At 44.3% G+C, this 18,156-nt stretch overlaps 1 protein-coding gene across 1 annotated transcript in view; it reads left to right on the top strand.

Moving 5' to 3' along the window:
* ME1 (malic enzyme 1) overlaps positions 1-18,156 on the top strand; it is a 1,525,515-nt gene that overhangs the window by 1,379,797 nt on the left and 127,562 nt on the right. The window contains exon 10 of the mRNA XM_069235609.1: positions 1,389-1,494. Within this exon, the coding sequence (XP_069091710.1) occupies positions 1,389-1,494 (106 nt within the window). The remainder of the gene's footprint in view (positions 1-1,388; positions 1,495-18,156) is intronic.

The following is an 18,156-nucleotide window of genomic DNA, read 5'->3' on the forward strand; positions in this document are numbered from 1 at the left end:
TTCAGGAATGGCACTAGTAGGCGGTAAATGTTTTGACGCAAACCAGCGCTAACGCAGTTTTGCGTCAAAAAGTATAAATCAGGGCCACAGTTTTACAGAGACTGCTTTTTGTGGGAAACACCCCTCCAGGGGTCCTTAAGCCATTCTATAACATGCTAAAAGCCACGTCCTTTGTCAGATAGCAAAGAGAAGGGTGTGTACGGGCCAGCAATCTATATTTAAATGATGGACTTGTCTCATTTGCACAGGTTCGGGAGCAGGTTGAAGTGGTACAGGGACAATATTTACTGCATGCACCGACTGTGGGATTTGGACCAGGTCACCTGAAAAATCACAAGAACATGCAGTGGTGCAGCAACTGCTAGAGTTGGCAGGTAGTAGGCAATTAATAACGTGCTGTATGTGGCCTTAGTGACTGTTAGAGGTGGCGTTACGAGCCATACCAAAGACCCATGGAGTGCTGATTGTCCAGATGAGCTTACCACAGTAGGACGAAAAGTAGCATGAGCAAGTCAATCAGGTGTCCTCAGATGTCCCTCAGTGGCAGATTTAAGTGAATCCAGTTCTATTATTTGCAAAGAACATATCTGACCCCCCAAAAACTCACTGAGGAATATCCTGCAAGACCCACTGCCTGTAATAAGTGCTTGATGACTTCGGCAGACTTCTTACATGTGACCTGGTTCTGCCACCTGCTTATGGAATTCAGGGCGGAAGTGTTTCAAGCTCTAATGTATGCAATGCAAAAGGGGCGTACCCTGGTTAGGGAGGCCAAAAAAATGGCGCAAGGAAATCTAAGAGATTTTTTTGCACCATTTTTTTCAGCATTTTTAACGTCTGCTCAGACGGGTGTTAAAAGGAGGCTTCCATTGCTTACAATGGGCCTCAAGTGCTTTGCAGGATTAACGTAAATTTTTTTACGCTAATCCTGCAAAACGCTGGACTAGCGTAAAAATTTCAGACGCTACTCCCCTAACTAACGCCATGGTGTGCTGTATTTTAAATATGGCGCAAACATGGTGGCGTTAGGGGCACTAAGGGACGCAAGAAAAGAGGCGCTGCACTGTATGCAGCACCACTTTTCTTAAATATGCCCCTTTTAACTTGAGAAGAAATTATTACTAAAATAACAGACCACCCTGACCACTTTTTTTAGTGCAGTTTGTGGGAAACGATGATGTACAGTAGATGTAGAGTTATATATACTAAGTAATACTTGGGAGACAACACTTCTCATTATTTACTGTCCTTTAATAAGCTTAAATTGCCAGGGACTAAATATTTGGTTGCTCTTGTCTCTTTAATGCATGTCTTCGTAGTGTTTTCCTAAAATGTTAATAAATATAATTGCAAAAAAAAATAATGTCTATATTATTCTGTTTTCTTAGGGACGAGTCTCTTTGACGCATGAGAAAGAGCGATTTGCACATGAGCACAAGGAAATTAGGAATCTGGAAGATGCTGTTAAAGCTCTAAGACCAACTGCAATCATAGGTAATGTTGCTAAATTGTCATTAATTTAGTCTTGCCAGGGTGTATTTGCATCCATTTATATTTTGGACATGCTCATATAAATTCTGTACAAAATGTCTTTTACAGCAAGTATAAGAGCTTAGCGGGGTTGCAGGACGTTGCAGGACTATTACAGTTAAAGCACAACATTAAGTATACTTTATAATCCATGAAAATACCCTGATAAGCGCTGTACATGAAATGTCGACTTGTGAGCCTTATGGGGGCAAAAGATTTTAATTTCTAGAGTACAATATTTTAGTCAGTTTTGAAGGTACTCTTGGTGGTAACAGCTCTTTTAATAAGCTGGAGGGCATTCTGATGGTGGGGCCGCAGGAAACAGAATTGAATTTGGAGGTGACACCTTTGATGTACCCGGTGGGGATGCAATGTTGGGTTTGTGATAGAAAGTTGCCACAATTAGTATATCAGATGGTCCGAGCAAGGTAAGTTAGAACAAGATCAAGGGTAGTTTTGAAATCGAAAGGATCTTGTATAGGGGCCTATGAGACACTGTGAATCAGTCAATTGCCCTAATGTGGAGAGAGGGCGATATTAAAAGATTCAACAGGGTGTAGGTGGTAATGATAGGGAATGTATTATGCTCGTGGCTGGCAGTCAACCTGCAGCACTAGTCGAGTTTGCTGAGGAAGTGTTCATTATTTATGATCCTGACAGACTGTAAGTTGAGGTATTGCTGATGTTAAGTAGGTGGCAGAGTGATAGCCAAGGAAATAATGGCTGGGAGACTTGTTTAGTTGTTACAATTAACCAAAAACCCGTAGTGAGTCTCACAGAGAAGTGGGGGAGGACATGTGTAGATTATCTGCTAAGACCAAGTAGTAAGCACTGTGTAGAACAAGTTAATGTTCTCCAAATTTTGAAGCTCTTCTTGCAATTAATGGCAGATAAGGGGTGGTGTTTTAGGGGGAAACCAGAAAAAGGGAGGAGAATGTTTTGTTACAAAAATAACCAATAGAGGGTGATATAGTTGAAGTCCCGTGAGTCAGTTAACAAATGGACAATATACATGTTAGTTTAGCCAAGGGAAATAACAATTTCTGATGGATACAACTACCTGTGGATTCCTCACCTAATGAATACTCCCATGGCGCCAGCATTCGACGGAAATCTTCTTTCTAGTCTCTGCACGTCGACGAGGACGTCATTCCAGCCACGCGATGCCGTCTGACGTCATACAGGCAATAAGAGGTCCTCGACGACGTGCCGACGTCAGTTCCCTTTTTTCCGTGCATTCGAAACGGTTATATTCGAGGGAGCAACTGTTACTTTCGTGGTTACAGTGTATTTTTACTGCGTAGTCCTTCGCTACAGTAAGAATGTCGCAGAGAAAGTCGGGTTTTAAGCCTTGTCGTGAGTGTGGGGGCAAGATGTCAGTTACGGACCCTCACTCCGACTGCCTTTGGTGTTTGAGCTCCGACCACGACGTCGCGACTTGCGATTCATGCCAGCACATGAATCCAAAGGCCCTCAAGGAACGTGAGGCGAAGTTGTTTATGGCGAAGTCGAAAAAAGAAAAACATCACAAGAAGTCTTCTTCACCAAGGCATCGGCATCATCGAGACTCCCGGCGCCGTAAAGAATCACAGCGCCATTCAAGCAAGGAGACTCGTTCTAGGTCTTCGGATCGGCGCCGGAGGGCTTGGGAGGTCAGTCCCACGGTCACGCCGCATCCATCGATGCCGTTGCCCTCTCCGGCGTCGCCGACTTCACCTGGACAGGCGTCGGTGATTGAAGTGGTGCAGCCTCAAGTGTTGTCTCCGGCGTCTCAGACGTCGAGGCCGGCGTCGGGGTCACCTTCGAGACAGGCACCCCAGTATCCGGCTTTCCCCACCCCTGGAGCCGATAGTACCGCATTCCTAAATGCGATGTATACCATCTTCCAACAGATGGCTCCAGGGGGTGCTCCAGCTGGCCCTTTGGCCTTTTCTTTGGGTGATCCTGCGCCTCTACGGCCGGCACCCTTTATGCCCTTTCTCCCTTTTGGGAACGTGGGCTCGGCGCCGGTGGCTGCTCCGGTGGCTTCAGAGGGATTGGCCCCGGAGATTTCCATCCCGTCGACGTCGGGATTTCGTCCTGTGACTCCGTTGGGTCCATCCGCTCCGAGTGCTCTTTCATCAGTGCCGAAGTTACCTGTGGCACCGGACGTGGCGTCGGTGGCTTCTGAAGATCGGCACCGATCTTCGAATTCGGCGGAGGCATTGTCGACTCCGCGTATCGAGCATAGGCTTCATTTGAGGAGACGTGCTCTCCGTTTATTAGAAGAGCAGGAGTACCAAAGAGTCCTGGAAGAAGGAGAACTAGAGGACTCGGGTGATGGACTGCATGGTCTAGAGACGGCCAGTGGGCTGGACACTTCCCCTGAGTGGGATCTTTCGTCTCCAGGGGAATACACGGAGGAGGCTGCTTCCTTTCACGCAGTGGTACGGAAGGCGGCTAGTTTTCTGGACCTGCCTTTGCCGGTGGTAGAGGCAAAACAGAACATTTTGACAGAGGTGCTACATCCGGCCTCAGCTGCGGCGGAACCACTCTTGCCGTTTAATGACGCTTTGCTGGATCCGGTGCTAGAGGTGTGGAAGAGACCAGTATCTTCCCCAGCGGTTCACAGAGCCGTAGCCAGGAGGTATCGAGCTGCACCAACTGACCCTGGCTTTCTTTCTAGGCACCCTACACCGGAGAGCTTGGTGGTGCAGGCCTCCTGTTCATCCAAATCAGCACCTGGTTCGTTCCCGAGCGGTGCCTGGAGACAGGGACTCGAAGAAACTGGATGCGCAGTCCAAGAAGATTTTTTCGTCCTGCAGTCTGGCGTTGAAGGCCACCAATGCAACTTGTATCCTGGGGAGATATATTCATGCTCTTATGGATGACATTTCCTCATCATTTACGGAGCTTCCCCAGGGTCTTTTGGATGTTGTTTCAAATGCCCAGGCTGCCGCGACCCAGATTATTCAGACTGGGCTAGACACAACCGACTCGGTGGCCAGAGCGATGGGCACAACTGTGGTGGCAAGGAGGCAGGCCTGGCTCCGTAACTCGGGGTTTTCTGCGGATGTGCAGTCAACCTTATTGGATCTCCCTTTTGATGGGGACAAGCTGTTTGGGGCCAAGGCAGATTCGGCCTTGGAACGTTTTAAGGAGAGCAGGGCCACAGCTAAATCATTAGGGCTCCAAGCTCCTTCTTCCTCTGCCTCTTCCAGATTTTTCAGGAGGTTTCGTGGATTTGGGCGTGGCTCTTCCTCCTCTTCCTTTCGGGGGAGATACCAGCAACCTGCTTCTTCCCATCCCTATAGATCTTTTAGAGGGAGATGTAGGGCCCGCACCAGAGGAGCCTCTCAGCAGCACTCTGCCTCTTCCTCATCCTCTGGAGGGGTGCAGCAGGGGAAGCAGCCTTAGGCTTCCACCATTTCCCACTCACTCCTCTCCTGTAGGGGGAAGATTACAGCATTTTCTCCGCAAATGGAAGACTGTTACAACGGACACTTGGGTTCTCAGTATTGTGGGAAAAGGCTACACCCTTCCCTTTCGGGAGTTCCCGCCCCTCATCCCGCCCCGCCCATCTTATTGTTCAGAAGAACACCTCCTGTTGCTAGAACAGGAGGTTCAAGTCCTCCTTTCAAAGGGCGCGGTGGAGTTGGTCCCAGAGCAGGAAAGGGGTCGAGGTTGTTACTCAAGGTATTTCCTGATTCCCAAGAAGGATGGTCGGTTGAGACCGATCCTGGATCTGAGGATCTTGAATTTGTTCCTCAATCAGGAAAAGTTCAAGATGCTGACCCTAGCACAGGTGCTTTTGGCGTTGAACAAAGAAGATTGGATGGTGTCTGTCGACTTGCAGGATGCTTACTTTCACATCCCGATACTCAAGTCGCACAGGAAGTATCTCCGGTTTGTGGTAGGGTCGCAACACTATCAGTTTGCGGTCCTCCCGTTTGGTCTTACTTCAGCTCCTCGAGTCTTCACGAAGGTGATGTCAGTGGTTGCGGCAGAGCTCAGAAGGAAGGGGATAGCAGTATTCCCTTACTTGGACGACTGGTTGATCAAAGCCAAGTCTCCGGAGCTTGTGTCGCATCATCTGCAGTCAACAACCCAGCTGTTGTTCGACCTGGGTTTTTCGGTGAACGAGCCCAAATCTCACCTGGAGCCCTCTCAGCGCCTCCTGTTCATAGGGGCAGTACTGGATACGACATTGGGTCGAGCCTTTCCTCCGCCTCAGCGGATCCAAGATATTCAGGAATTGGTTCCAATGTTTCGAAATGGAGCGGTAGTTCCAGTCCTCAAGGTCCTTCGTCTGCTCGGTCTGTTTGCCTCCTGCATTCTGTTGGTCACGCATGCTCGCTGGCACATGAGGGCTCTTCAGTGGTGCCTCCGAAGGCAGTGGTCTCAACACAAAGGGGATCTAGAAGGTGCTGTCAAGATCTCCAGAGATGCTGCTGTGGAATTGAGGTGGTGGATTGCGGGCAACAATCTTTCACAAGGAAAGCCGTTCGCGCAGTCGCCACCAGTGGCCACGGTCATAACGGATGCTTCCACTCTAGGGTGGGAAGCTCATCTGGGGGATCTGGAGATCAAAGGCCTTTGGTCTCCAGAGGAACAGATGTTTCATATCAATCTGTTAGAGTTACGGGCTGTACGTCTGGCTCTCAAGGCCTTCCTCCCTTCCCTTCGTGGTCAGTCGGTACAGGTCCTAACGGACAATACTACCACGATGTGGTACATAAACAAACAGGGAGGAGTAGGGTCGTACCTTCTCTGCAGAGAAGCTCTTCGACTATGGTCCTGGGCAGAGGACCATCAGATTTGTTTGGTAGCAAATCATCTGGCCGGGGTCTTGAATGTACGTGCGGACAGTCTCAGTCGCCAATTCTCGGCAGACCACGAGTGGCGTCTCCATCCAGATCAAGTCCGTTTAATCTTCCAAAGTTGGGGGTTTCTTCGGGTAGATCTGTTTGCCACTCTGGAGAACGCGCATTGTCCGTTATTCTGCAGCCTCCAGTATCCGATGCAGGGAGCGTTGGGGGACGCGTTTCAAATAACCTGGTGCGGCCAGTTGTTTTACGCGTGTCCTCCCATACCCTTGATTCCTCGAGTATTGAGGAAGATTCGCCAAGACCGGGCCCAGGTCATCTTTATAGCTCCGGATTGGCCAAGGAGGGTGTGGTACTCCGACCTTCTCCAACTCTCAATGTGCCCTCCGCTCCGTCTCCCTCTCAGGGCAGACCTCCTCTCGCAGTCGCAGGGGCAGGTTTTACACCCCAACCTCCAGAGTCTGCACCTACATGCCTGGAGATTGAACGGGGCAACCTGAGTTCCTTTTCTCTCCCGCCTGATGTAGTGGATGTTATATTAGCGGCCAGGCGACACTCCACTAAATCTATCTACGCTAATTGGTGGTCTAAATTTGTGACGTGGTGTGGAGAGAGGCAGATTAATCCTTTGCAAGCTCATTTATCGGACGTTTTGTCTTTTGCTCTGTTTCTAGCGCAGAAAGGCTGTGCAGTGGCTACCATTAAGGGTTATTTATCGGCCTTGTCAGCCTTCATATGTCTTCCAGACCAACCATCGTTATTTAAATCCCCTATTGTTATCAGGTTCTTGAAAGGTCTTCTAAATAAATATCCTCCAAAACCATTCGTTATGCCGCAATGGGATTTGTCCCTGGTCCTGTCTTTCCTTATGGGGGCCCCTTTTGAACCTATGCATTCTTGCCCCTTAAGGTATCTGGTTATGAAAACAGTCTTCCTGGTAGCTATAACATCTGCAAGGAGAGTGAGTGAGTTGCAGGCCTTGTCGGTAAAGCCCCCTTATACAACTTTTTATGGGGATAAGGTGGTGTTGAGGACCAAGGCTGCTTTCCTCCCGAAGGTTGTTTCACCTTTCCATTTGGCTCAGACAATTACTTTGTCCACGTTCTATCCTCCGCCTCATCCTTCCAAAGAGGAAGAAAGACTGCACCGGCTGGACCCAAAGAGGGCGTTGAGTTTTTTTATTGATAGAACAAAGGATTTCAGGCTGGAGGATCAGCTGTTCATTGGATACGTGGGCAAGAGGAGAGGAAAGGCAGTCCACAAGAGAACACTATCCAGGTGGGTTGTTCTTTGCATTAAAATCTGTTACTCTTTGGCAAAGAAGGATCCTCCTGAGGGCATTAGAGCTCATTCCACCAGAGCTAAGTCGGCCACTTCGGCCTTGGCCAGAGGTGTTCCTGTGGTCGACATCTGCAAGGCCGCAACTTGGTCGTCCCTTCACACTTTTGCGAAACATTACTGTTTGGATTCTGAGGTTAGAAGGGACGGCCATTTTGCACGGTCAGTGCTGCAGGATTTCTTGGTTTGACCATTTAGGCACCCGCCACCGGGCGTGGTACTGCTTTGGGACTCTATTCATTAGGTGAGGAATCCACAGGTAGTTGTATCCATCAGAAGAACGAGTTACTTACCTTCGGTAACGACTTTTCTGGTGGATACATTAGCTACCTGTGGATTCCTCACTGTCCCACCCGCCTCCCCGTTGCCTTTCTGGTCTTACCAAGTAATCCTTGAGTGCGCTCCTCTTGGTCTTCAAGGTTGCAATAGATGTTGTATATATGGATATTTGTGTATATGTATCTGTATATATATATATATATATATATATGTATATATGTATATATCTTTGTGTATATACATGATTTGCATATAGTTGTTGGTTTAAAAAAAAAAAAAAAAAAAGAGAGAGTTATATTAAATTTACAGCTATTCATTGCAATGTTGTGTGTTTTAATATGTTATGGGATGTTACCTTGCTCTTTCATTGCATTGGATTGTTGTTCTCATGCACGTAAAAAATGTTGGTACTGACGTCGGCACGTCGTCGAGGACCTCTTATTGCCTGTATGACGTCAGACCGCGTCGCGTGGCTGGAATGACGTCCTCGTCGACGTGCAGAGACTAGGAAGAAGATTTCCGTCGAATGCTGGTGCCATGGGAGTATTCATTAGGTGAGGAATCCACAGGTAGCTAATGTATCCACCAGAAAAGTCGTTACCGAAGGTAAGTAACTCGTTCATTTGGTTGTTTTATTTTAAGGGAACACCAAACAAATGCATTTTTAGATACATTGCTCAACCAAGAACACATCCATTACTGCTGAGATGTACACTTTATTGTACCAGATTAATTGACCTGGTTACTGATCGGCAGTGCATTTGAAATGTATTCCTAATTTGCTAATCAGTAAAAATGTTACCTCAGTTGAATGAATTTGTGGCATAAATGAAAAGTATGTTACAGATGAAATACTATGAAGCGGTAGTAAACAAAAATACATAGATCAATTATAAACAGTGAGAAATTTGTAATTGGGCACTACCCCATTGCTGGTCTATTTAGCAGAGTTTGAGTTTCTTATACGTATTCTCAGAGGTTTCCAATTTTACAATGTGCAAAGAAAAAATCACTTTATATTGAAGCTTGTAAATAAAATAACATAGTAAATACAATCTGGTTCTTTAAAACATTCTTTAAACTAGGAAATGCATGTTTTATATGAACATACCATCAATCACTCAATCAGTATTTGTAGAGCGCAGCACTGTCACCCTGTCACCCCTGGCAGTATCTAGGCACTGGAGTCTCCATCGAAAAGCAGGTCATTCCAGGTCTTGTCAGTGATGAAGTAGAAGGAACGGCCACCTCTGCAATGGATGCGGGGATGTGCAAGGGCTAGGGGGGTGAAACATAGGAGTTTCATCGGTTAATAGAAGTTCAATCTGTGGTTGATGTAAGCCGGTCCATGATTGTGTAAGGCTTTGTAGGCCTGTGTGAGGATCATGAACTGGCATCTCTTCTGGATGGGGAGCCACTGGAGGTTTAAGGGGCGGGGGGTTTCTGAACACACTTCTGAACATACTTAGCTTCTGAACATGCTTTGCTTTGAGAAGACATTTTCTTCCTAAGATGGTGTGGCAGTGATGGTCATTTCTGGAGAAACTGTATATTAGATTTACATTTAATATTTTCCTTTAATCGTAAATAAATTGTTTTGGATGAGTTTAATTTGCTAAAATTGGCAGAATATAGAGTAAAAGGCATCTTGTCGCTCGATTTGTGTGTAGTCAAGCGAGAGCAACTATTCTTTCTCCAGACCACTCTAACTTTTCAAGGGACAAAATGAGCAAGTGACTAGTGGCGGCTCCTTCGTAATGGGGAAGAAGAGTCTCACCACTGACTCAGAGTCAGCAGCTGAAAAATAAAATGATATTTTGTTTTATTTTTCAGCTGTTTACTCTGAGCCAGCATGTGCAGGGAGGGGCAGGGCTGGGCCATAGGTGGGGGGAGGAGGAATGAGTGCACTTAAGTGCGCATATCTGTTTGGCCAGCCGTTCTTGGCCAACCAAACAGACGTGTATTTGACAGCCGGGTTGGAGAAACAGCACAGACTCCCTGTGCCTGAGCGAGCGGGAATCCAGCCCGCTCAGGCCAATCACTGTGCTGCTCTCATGCTTGGTAATAGCATGAGAGCAGCGCGGGGACTGCACAGGGAGTCTGTGAAACTACTGGGACCAGGAAGAGGTGTGGAGGCGGCGGGTAGCACCAGATACATTTAATTTTTCTTTTTAATGCTAAAACCCTCCTGCCCCCCATCACACACCCCATCCTGCCCGCCTGCACCCCCTCCAACCGCCTCACCACTTTTAATATGTAGGCCGCCACTGCAAGTGGTAGCTTAACAGTGTATGTTAGATTTGAATGAAAATGAACAAATAGTATCATGTATAATGCACTTTAATCCAACATATTCTTTTTCATGTTTTGATTGCATTTGGTTTCATGAAACAAACACAAGCGTGCACCCAGTAAGACACATACATATGAAACACAGGCATAAATGCTACAAACATAACACATTGCTGTCACCACAATCATATTTAATGGAATGCAGATACTGGAAGAGGCCTGACCTCTCGAAGACAACCATTATTAGGCTATGGGAGCAGATACGTTGATTATACATACGTTGTTGTTTTTGTATATTAAATTTTTGTTAGCACATTTTTACTGAGTGGTAAAGTCTTGTACAGAAACCGTGTTTACACCAAAGACTAAACGGATGGCTTACAGTCTACCCTCATAAGAAAGATATTTCCTACAAATAGAAAACATCACAGTGTATCTAATTTCATAGATGTAGACATGATGGCCCTCATTACGACCCTGGTGGTTGGTGGAGAAGTGGCGGTTTTACCGCCAACAGGCTGGCGGTAAAAAATTTGAAATTATGACCATGGCGGTTGCCGCCATGGTCATCCGCCACTTCTCCGATCAGACCGCCAGGGCGGAGATGACCGCTGGGCTGGAGACTTGGGTCTCCAGCCCGGCGGCCGTAACAATACCACCGGCGGTATCAAGACCAGGCTCACCGCCATGGATTTCATGGGTTTGGGAACCGCCATGAAATCCATGGCAGTGAGCACTATCAGTGCCAGGGAATTCCTTCTGTGGCACTGATAGGGGTCTCCCCCACCCCCCACCCCCAAGTCCTTCCCCGACACCCCCCAGCCACACCACAAAGGTGGCAGGACCCCCATCCCCAACATCACATTACTGATTCACACCCGACACACACGCAGGCACCACCAACACACATACCCGCACACACACCAACAAACATGCCAACAGCCACAAACACAGTCATACACACACACCCACATTCAGACATACACGCACACATCCATACAGACATACATACAGACAGCTACGCACACATTTCCAAACACACAACACCCCCCGCATGCATACACGCACTCACACACCCCCTCTACATACCCACACGCACACCCCCATGCACACACACAACACACAACACCCCCCTCCCCTAACGGACGATCAACTTACCTGGTCCGTTGATCCTCCGGGAGGGGACGGGATCCATGGGGGCTGCTCCGCCACCAGCACTGTCAACAGAACACCGCCATGCCGAATCACAGAACGTGATTCGGTGGGCAGTGTTCTGTTGATGTGGCGGTGGAGGTGGAGCAACCTACACTTCCCCGCCGACCGCCAGTATGGCTGCTGGCGGCTCTCCGTCTGGAAAAGGACGGAGGGCTGCCAGCAGTCATAATGCGCAGAGCGGAAAACCGCCTGCACTGGCGGTCTTCAGCACGGCGGTCCCTCGGCGGTCTTGTAAAAAGACCGCCGAGGTTGTAATGACCCCCCATATGTAGTAACATTAAGCAAGAAAAGCACCACACGTGCTCAAGTTTGTCAAGAGAGTCTCACTTCCCAAAGGTCCTCTTCAGTGCGGCATGCTCTATTTTTTGATTCATTTGAGAGTTTCTGCCTTTGGAATCATTTTCATCGCAGTCAACCCACTTACCCAGACAAATATCCTTTTCAGTATGGCGAATATCCTAAGAAGTCCTATTTTCCCTATATTAACTGGTTCATGAGCTCCAAGTATCGACTTCTGTATGAACGCAATTTCTCAAATACAGTTTTCGAAAATTAAAGCAGTAAATCACCAATCCAAAACGTGTTTCAGACTTCCAATCGCCTTTTTGCAGTTTCAGAACGTGTTTTCATTTCGCTAAGTCTGGGCCGATCCTCTCACTGAAAGCCTCATGCAGAAACATGTATGTTTACAATTCCTCTTTTTTCGCTCTCTTAGTAAAGGCTTAGAGAACAGTTGCTGGAATACTGCTACAATCCATTTCCTCGCCCCTTCTACACCATGCTAAAATAAAATGAAGGCTTCTCAATACCCAAAGGGTCTGGATAATTTATTTGGGAGGGAATTGTGGAGGGGTTCATAAATGAAAATGATGTTGAGAATAGATCTGTCTACAAGACTCAGCCACCAAGCCACATAAAATACCTAAACCAATGTATAATTGACGACTATACTAACACATTTACACATTACACTTACGTTTTTGTGGCCTTTGATGCTTTGCAGGCATTGTCACAGGCAGAATTAAAGCAGATGTCACAGGAGTGATTCCAGTTTTAAGCACAGTGGAATGTTAATCTCGAACCCACCCATGCAAGCAAACCCCAATTATATTGAGCTAACCTAGAGGAACTCATGATAGAAGACATCTGATGATCAGAAATAGCACTCCCACACATATCATAAAACCAGGGATATAGCCAACATGAGGAGACTTGTCTAAATCCAATAGTATATACAATTGAGATGAATAAGAAGATTTGTTCTTATTTGCAATTACAATTATATCTTTATAGTCTATCTCACTTCGGTGGTCCTGATGTTTTAGCTTTACTCCCTATCGTTGTTTTGACATACAACTGGAACATACCTTCTTTTTCGTTATTTTGAGTGTATAAGTTGTATCCTTCCACTGCTGACATTGGGGGACTATTTTTCATTTGTTTTCAGTACTCTATGCAAGTGCATGACTTTCCTCTCTCTCTCTCTCTCTCTCTCTCTCTCTCTCTCTCTCTCTCTCTCTCTGTCTCTCTCTCTCTCTCTCTCTCTCACCTGCTCACCACCACACCAGCCACCAGTTTCCTGTTGTTCCTCTGCCCTTCCCTTTCCCTCCACTTCATTGTTTATTGTTTTTATATTTTCATTTTACATTTTCTGATCATTCAATGTCCAAATGGAAGCCTATGCATGTGCCTGTGTCGTGATACACTGGCAGCCATCTTGGAATGTTTTTTCTATAAAGAAAATGAAAAACCATTTCAAGGTGGCTGCCGATTCGTGCACATACATCATGCAAAGGCAATTTTAAAAAGTTTGTTTTTACTACTACAAAGGCAAACAGGCAAGCCAGTGACTTGGCATACACCTTTTGAAGGCAAGATCTACTACCTTTGACATTGCTTGTTTCTTTTGCAGTGGACATCCCAGGAGATGTTGTTAATATTGGATCATTCGAAGTCGATGTGCACAGCAATACGTTTTAATACACAATGAAGTTACCTCACCATTGTTAGGTTCCCCCGTCATGAACTCTCTGTCAACCCTAGCATGCAGGTACATGGTCAGACAGGCTCTGAGACCTAGGCCTGAGGTTAATGACTGACAGGTCACAGGTGTGTTAACCCTTAGCCGGCAATTAAACACATAAGCAGGAAAAGCTTAGATGAGTTCCCACAGAGAGACCACAATGTTCCCTGGAGATTGGCCCCAATAAAACACACATGGTCAGAGGGATGCGAGCATTCCCCAAAACACCATTAAGTTAGATATCACATTTAGTTAGGTACACTTAGCCAATCAGGACACAGCACACACATGACACACAATGACCACGCACCCTTCAGGCTAGACATCTGGACACGTACTCGCTGGCACGTTGTGTCCACGACAGATCGAGGTCCAGCTGCGTCCACTATCTTACAACTCCTTGACAACTGTTTGAATTATTTGCCAAGAAAAGAATGTCTTTTATGGTTTTATGGCACTCAGAGAAATGTATAAAAACTTGCTTCAATCCGATGTACAAAGAGAGACAGTCCTCAGAACCCGTGTCTGCAACTGCTCTCCCGGCCGTAATGTTTAATTAAATGAACTGTTACTGTTTTGCCAGACACCTCTTGTCTTTAGTTTTTTAAGGCAAATTCTCATTCAAGCAAAAAAAATTCTATGCCACTAGTTTCTCTCCCACTACCCCAAAGAGCAATTTTTACTCTTCTCTCCCATTACTTGATAATTCCTGTCACACTTCCCATTCCTCTCATTTTAAATATATTTTCTCTATTTATTTAAATATTCATTTATTTTAAGGCAGCCTGGCAGCTGCATAGTGTGACAGGACTGCTCACATCCTTGTTTTGCCCTGAAGCTGACATTTTCCCCTTGTTTTTAGTTTTCATTTACCATGCTAACATTGCAATCCACCATGTTAAAAAAAAATAAGAATCAGCAGCCATCTCAGAATGGGTCTGAATGTGTGCACATACATCATGTTGCTGCATATAGTAAACATTTCCTGGTAATACATACATGTTACAAACATACCGGACTTAATTGTGTGTCAAAATGAAGGACTTTAATATAAGCACTAATATATGTATAATCAACAACCGAGTAAAGATGACTCCAAAGAAATTACTTACATGTCATCTTCTAATTGAAGTTTCCAAATTTTAATTCTCAAAAGGATAAAAGTTTCACAAAAAAATAAATGAAGTACTGTAGTACTTAAAAAGAAAGGGAGATGCAGGGCAATCATGTCCTATGACTGGCCTCTTTTTGTCATGAGGAAAACATACTTAAACCAACAGTGACTTTGTATGAAAGTATGTAAACATGTAGTAAATTGATTGATTGTCATGCATTTCATTACATGAATTAAGATTAGTAAAGAAAAAAAGAAGCAGCAAACTACTTGAATAGTCAAGAAGCAGGTATTGTTTTTCCTCTGAAAAGAATTAATTTGCCTATTGTGAAACCTCTCTGCTGTCTTTACTAGTAATGGACACTAAGGGGCATATTTATACTCTGTTTGCTCCGCCGGATTTGCGTAAAAAATTTGGCGTCATTTTTTGGACGTGAAAACCTACCTTGCGCTAATGATATGCAAAGTAGGCGTTCCCGTGCAAAAAATTACCTTAAGGCATGTGCGCCTTATTTATACTCCTGCGTCATTTTGACGCACAGGAGGGGGCGGGCCTTAAGAAATTAAGCCCAGCCTGATTTGCGCCGTTTTATAACACCTGGGTCAGGACAGGCGTTAAGGGACCTGTGGGCTCATTTCCATGGTCTCCGACCGTGGAAGCAGTCCACAGGTGCCCTTTCCTGTACCCAGGCACACCCCCTGCCACCCTCGCCCACCCCTGGAGGACACCCATGGATGGGGGGACCCATCCCAGGTCAGTACAGGTAAGTAGAGGTAAGTATATATATATATTTTTTAAGTGGCATGGGGGGGCCTAACTTGGACCCCCTACATGCCACTGTGCCCAATGGGCATGCCCCGGAGACAGAAGTCTACTACAAAATTATGATGTATCAAAATTCTGATGTTTCAATATTTACTACTAAGATAGTGACTTTCTATACCTAAAACTAAAACAACCTAAATGTCTACTACCAAAATATTGACTGTTAATAATATATAAAGTATATATCATTTTAAGCATATTGAAAAATCAAAAAACAATTCTGTATCGTTGATTTTTTATATTATACACTATATATATATTATGTTAAATACGTTTAGAAGAATATTTAAATGTAACTTTTGTTTTAAGAGTAATAAAACCAGTATTATGGTGCATATAGATTACTTATTTTGGTAAATATAGAAACCAAAATAAAATCAAATAACATGAAATAATTTGAACTCCAATATGTTTTAGAAATAATTTTATTACATGTATAAATGAAATCCAATAAATATTTGGAGCCAGATTTACAACCCGGTCACACAACACAGCGCAGCACCCAAAGTTGCTGCCATGCACTGCTTCACAGGGAGAGAGGAGGAAAGAGTCATAACTACAGAGATATGGAACTCTCCTCCCCTCACCCTAGCTCAAGTGCACATTCATGCTGCCGAGCGCCACACTCATATCTTTGCACCATGGTGTAAGGGTGTCTGCATGAGTCTAGCATATGATTTGTACTGGAAGGAAATCCGTCCAGTACAAAACACTATGCCTAGACAAACTGTAAATCTTTTACTACTTTGTATATGTGCTTAACACATACAAAGTCAGAAAAAAAAGGTGAAATTAAAGTATTTCCCCTTTTAACACCTGTTTCAAAGAGGTATTATTTTTTGTCACAAAACTTGGTCTATTATTATTGGTAGATATGGTTTCACATCACTTCACTTCTTCACTTCAGAGAGCTTTATTCAATTATTTTAAAAACAATTATAAAAGCACCAGAAACATATAAATCACAAATAAATAAAAACATAAACACCATAAAAATACTCAGCAAAAAAATGGAGAGATATCAAACAGTCATTACATTTCGCTTACATACCCTTGACCTAAAAAAACATCCAATATAAAAACAGACCAAGGGATTCACAAGCAAACACAGGAAATACAGAGCTGGCCTGTCTGTACTGGTGAAGCCAATATAACTTAAGAACAGGTTTTATAATCTTTTTAGTTTGTAGACAAAATGATCCAAAGTTTGTACTGAGGACTCATTACACGGACACACTAAAATAGATGCTTTATTGTACTGGCTCAAGGGGAAACACAGTAGTGATTTAATATTTCCTTGCCAATATTTGCTTAGAAGAGCTCTTTCCCAAGGGCTTATAACCCATGTCAAAGATGGTTCAAGGTGAAGTGATGTTTGGACCATGAGAGTCACGCAGTAAAAATGTCCTCAATTCCTCTACTTCCCTTGGTGCCACCCTGTGTTTTACAAAAGCATTTTGACCCTGGGAATGTCTACTTTGATCAGAGAATGGAGGGAAGTAAACAGTTCCTGCTAACCTATGGCTTTAGAAATAGATTGCACATAATTTAACCAGGGAATTGAATTACCATTCTCACAATTCATGCAGTCTAAGATGATGTCTCGATTAAGAGTTAACGGAGACTCGGAGAAGTATAGGTGCAACATTAATAAAGTTGAATACATAGTTCAACCTCACATCAAAATGTATGGGTGGTAGCACAGAACCACGCATGTAGCACCCCTCTGATGCAGAGTAATGCAAAGCAACACTTTATGTTGTTTGCGTTACCTGTAGGCAACTTTTCAGCTCAAAACATATTTTGCACTGGAAAGTAAATCCAACAAAAACATTTTTGTGCAGGTTTGCATCACTTTTTATGATGCAAACCCAGCGCAAAATGTTTGTAAGTCTGGCTCTTAGTTCATTAATTTATGAAAATACAAATAAATGATCACTAAAATCTCACAGCTTTATACAGAATAATCTTCCTAATGGTATCAAAATACCCAGACAATTCTTCCAATTTAAAACAGATTTCGATAGTTAAAAAAATAAAAAACGAATTAACCCAATATTCATACAATTTTTATTTAAGAATGTTCTTATTTATATATTTAAACATATATACTATATAATTGCTAAAAATTAATATTATAATTCAAAATGATACTTTGTTAAAAAAATAAAAATAAACCATTTTACCATGAACGCTCCTCTGTCTCTGTTCTTAATTGTTTTAAATCTGTAATGGGTTACTAATGGGTTACTAAACTTAGCAGAAGAACCCACCAGTGTTATCCCTTTAGGTCACCAACTTTGCCTCAAATGAAGACTCATCAGCTCCTGAAAGGAAGACATATCTATCTGTGAAATGCGGTGCCCTATTTGCTTGCTTTTCATTTCACATAAGGGATGCAGTAACAAGTTGGAGGAAAATCTAATTTCTAAGTACTTATGGAAAAGAACTGCCATATATTTTCCATTCTAGAGAATACATTTTATTTTTATCATGAACTTCAAGAACATCAATAGGACTTAGGCGCTGATTTAGAATTTGGTGGGGAGGGTACTCTGCCTCAAAAGAGTACCCTCTCGGCCAAATTGAAGGTCCACCCACTTGATTTACGGGTAGGCGGACCTTAAAAAAGTCAGCGACTGAGACTACTGCATCTCCTTCGGTGACGTACTCCATTGGACGTTTGGTCATTCGACTGTGCGCTCGATTTTGGGTGGGTAGTCAAATGACCAGT

Source organism: Pleurodeles waltl, chromosome 5 (assembly GCF_031143425.1).
Source record: "Pleurodeles waltl isolate 20211129_DDA chromosome 5, aPleWal1.hap1.20221129, whole genome shotgun sequence".
Lineage (NCBI taxonomy): Eukaryota > Metazoa > Chordata > Amphibia > Caudata > Salamandridae > Pleurodeles > Pleurodeles waltl.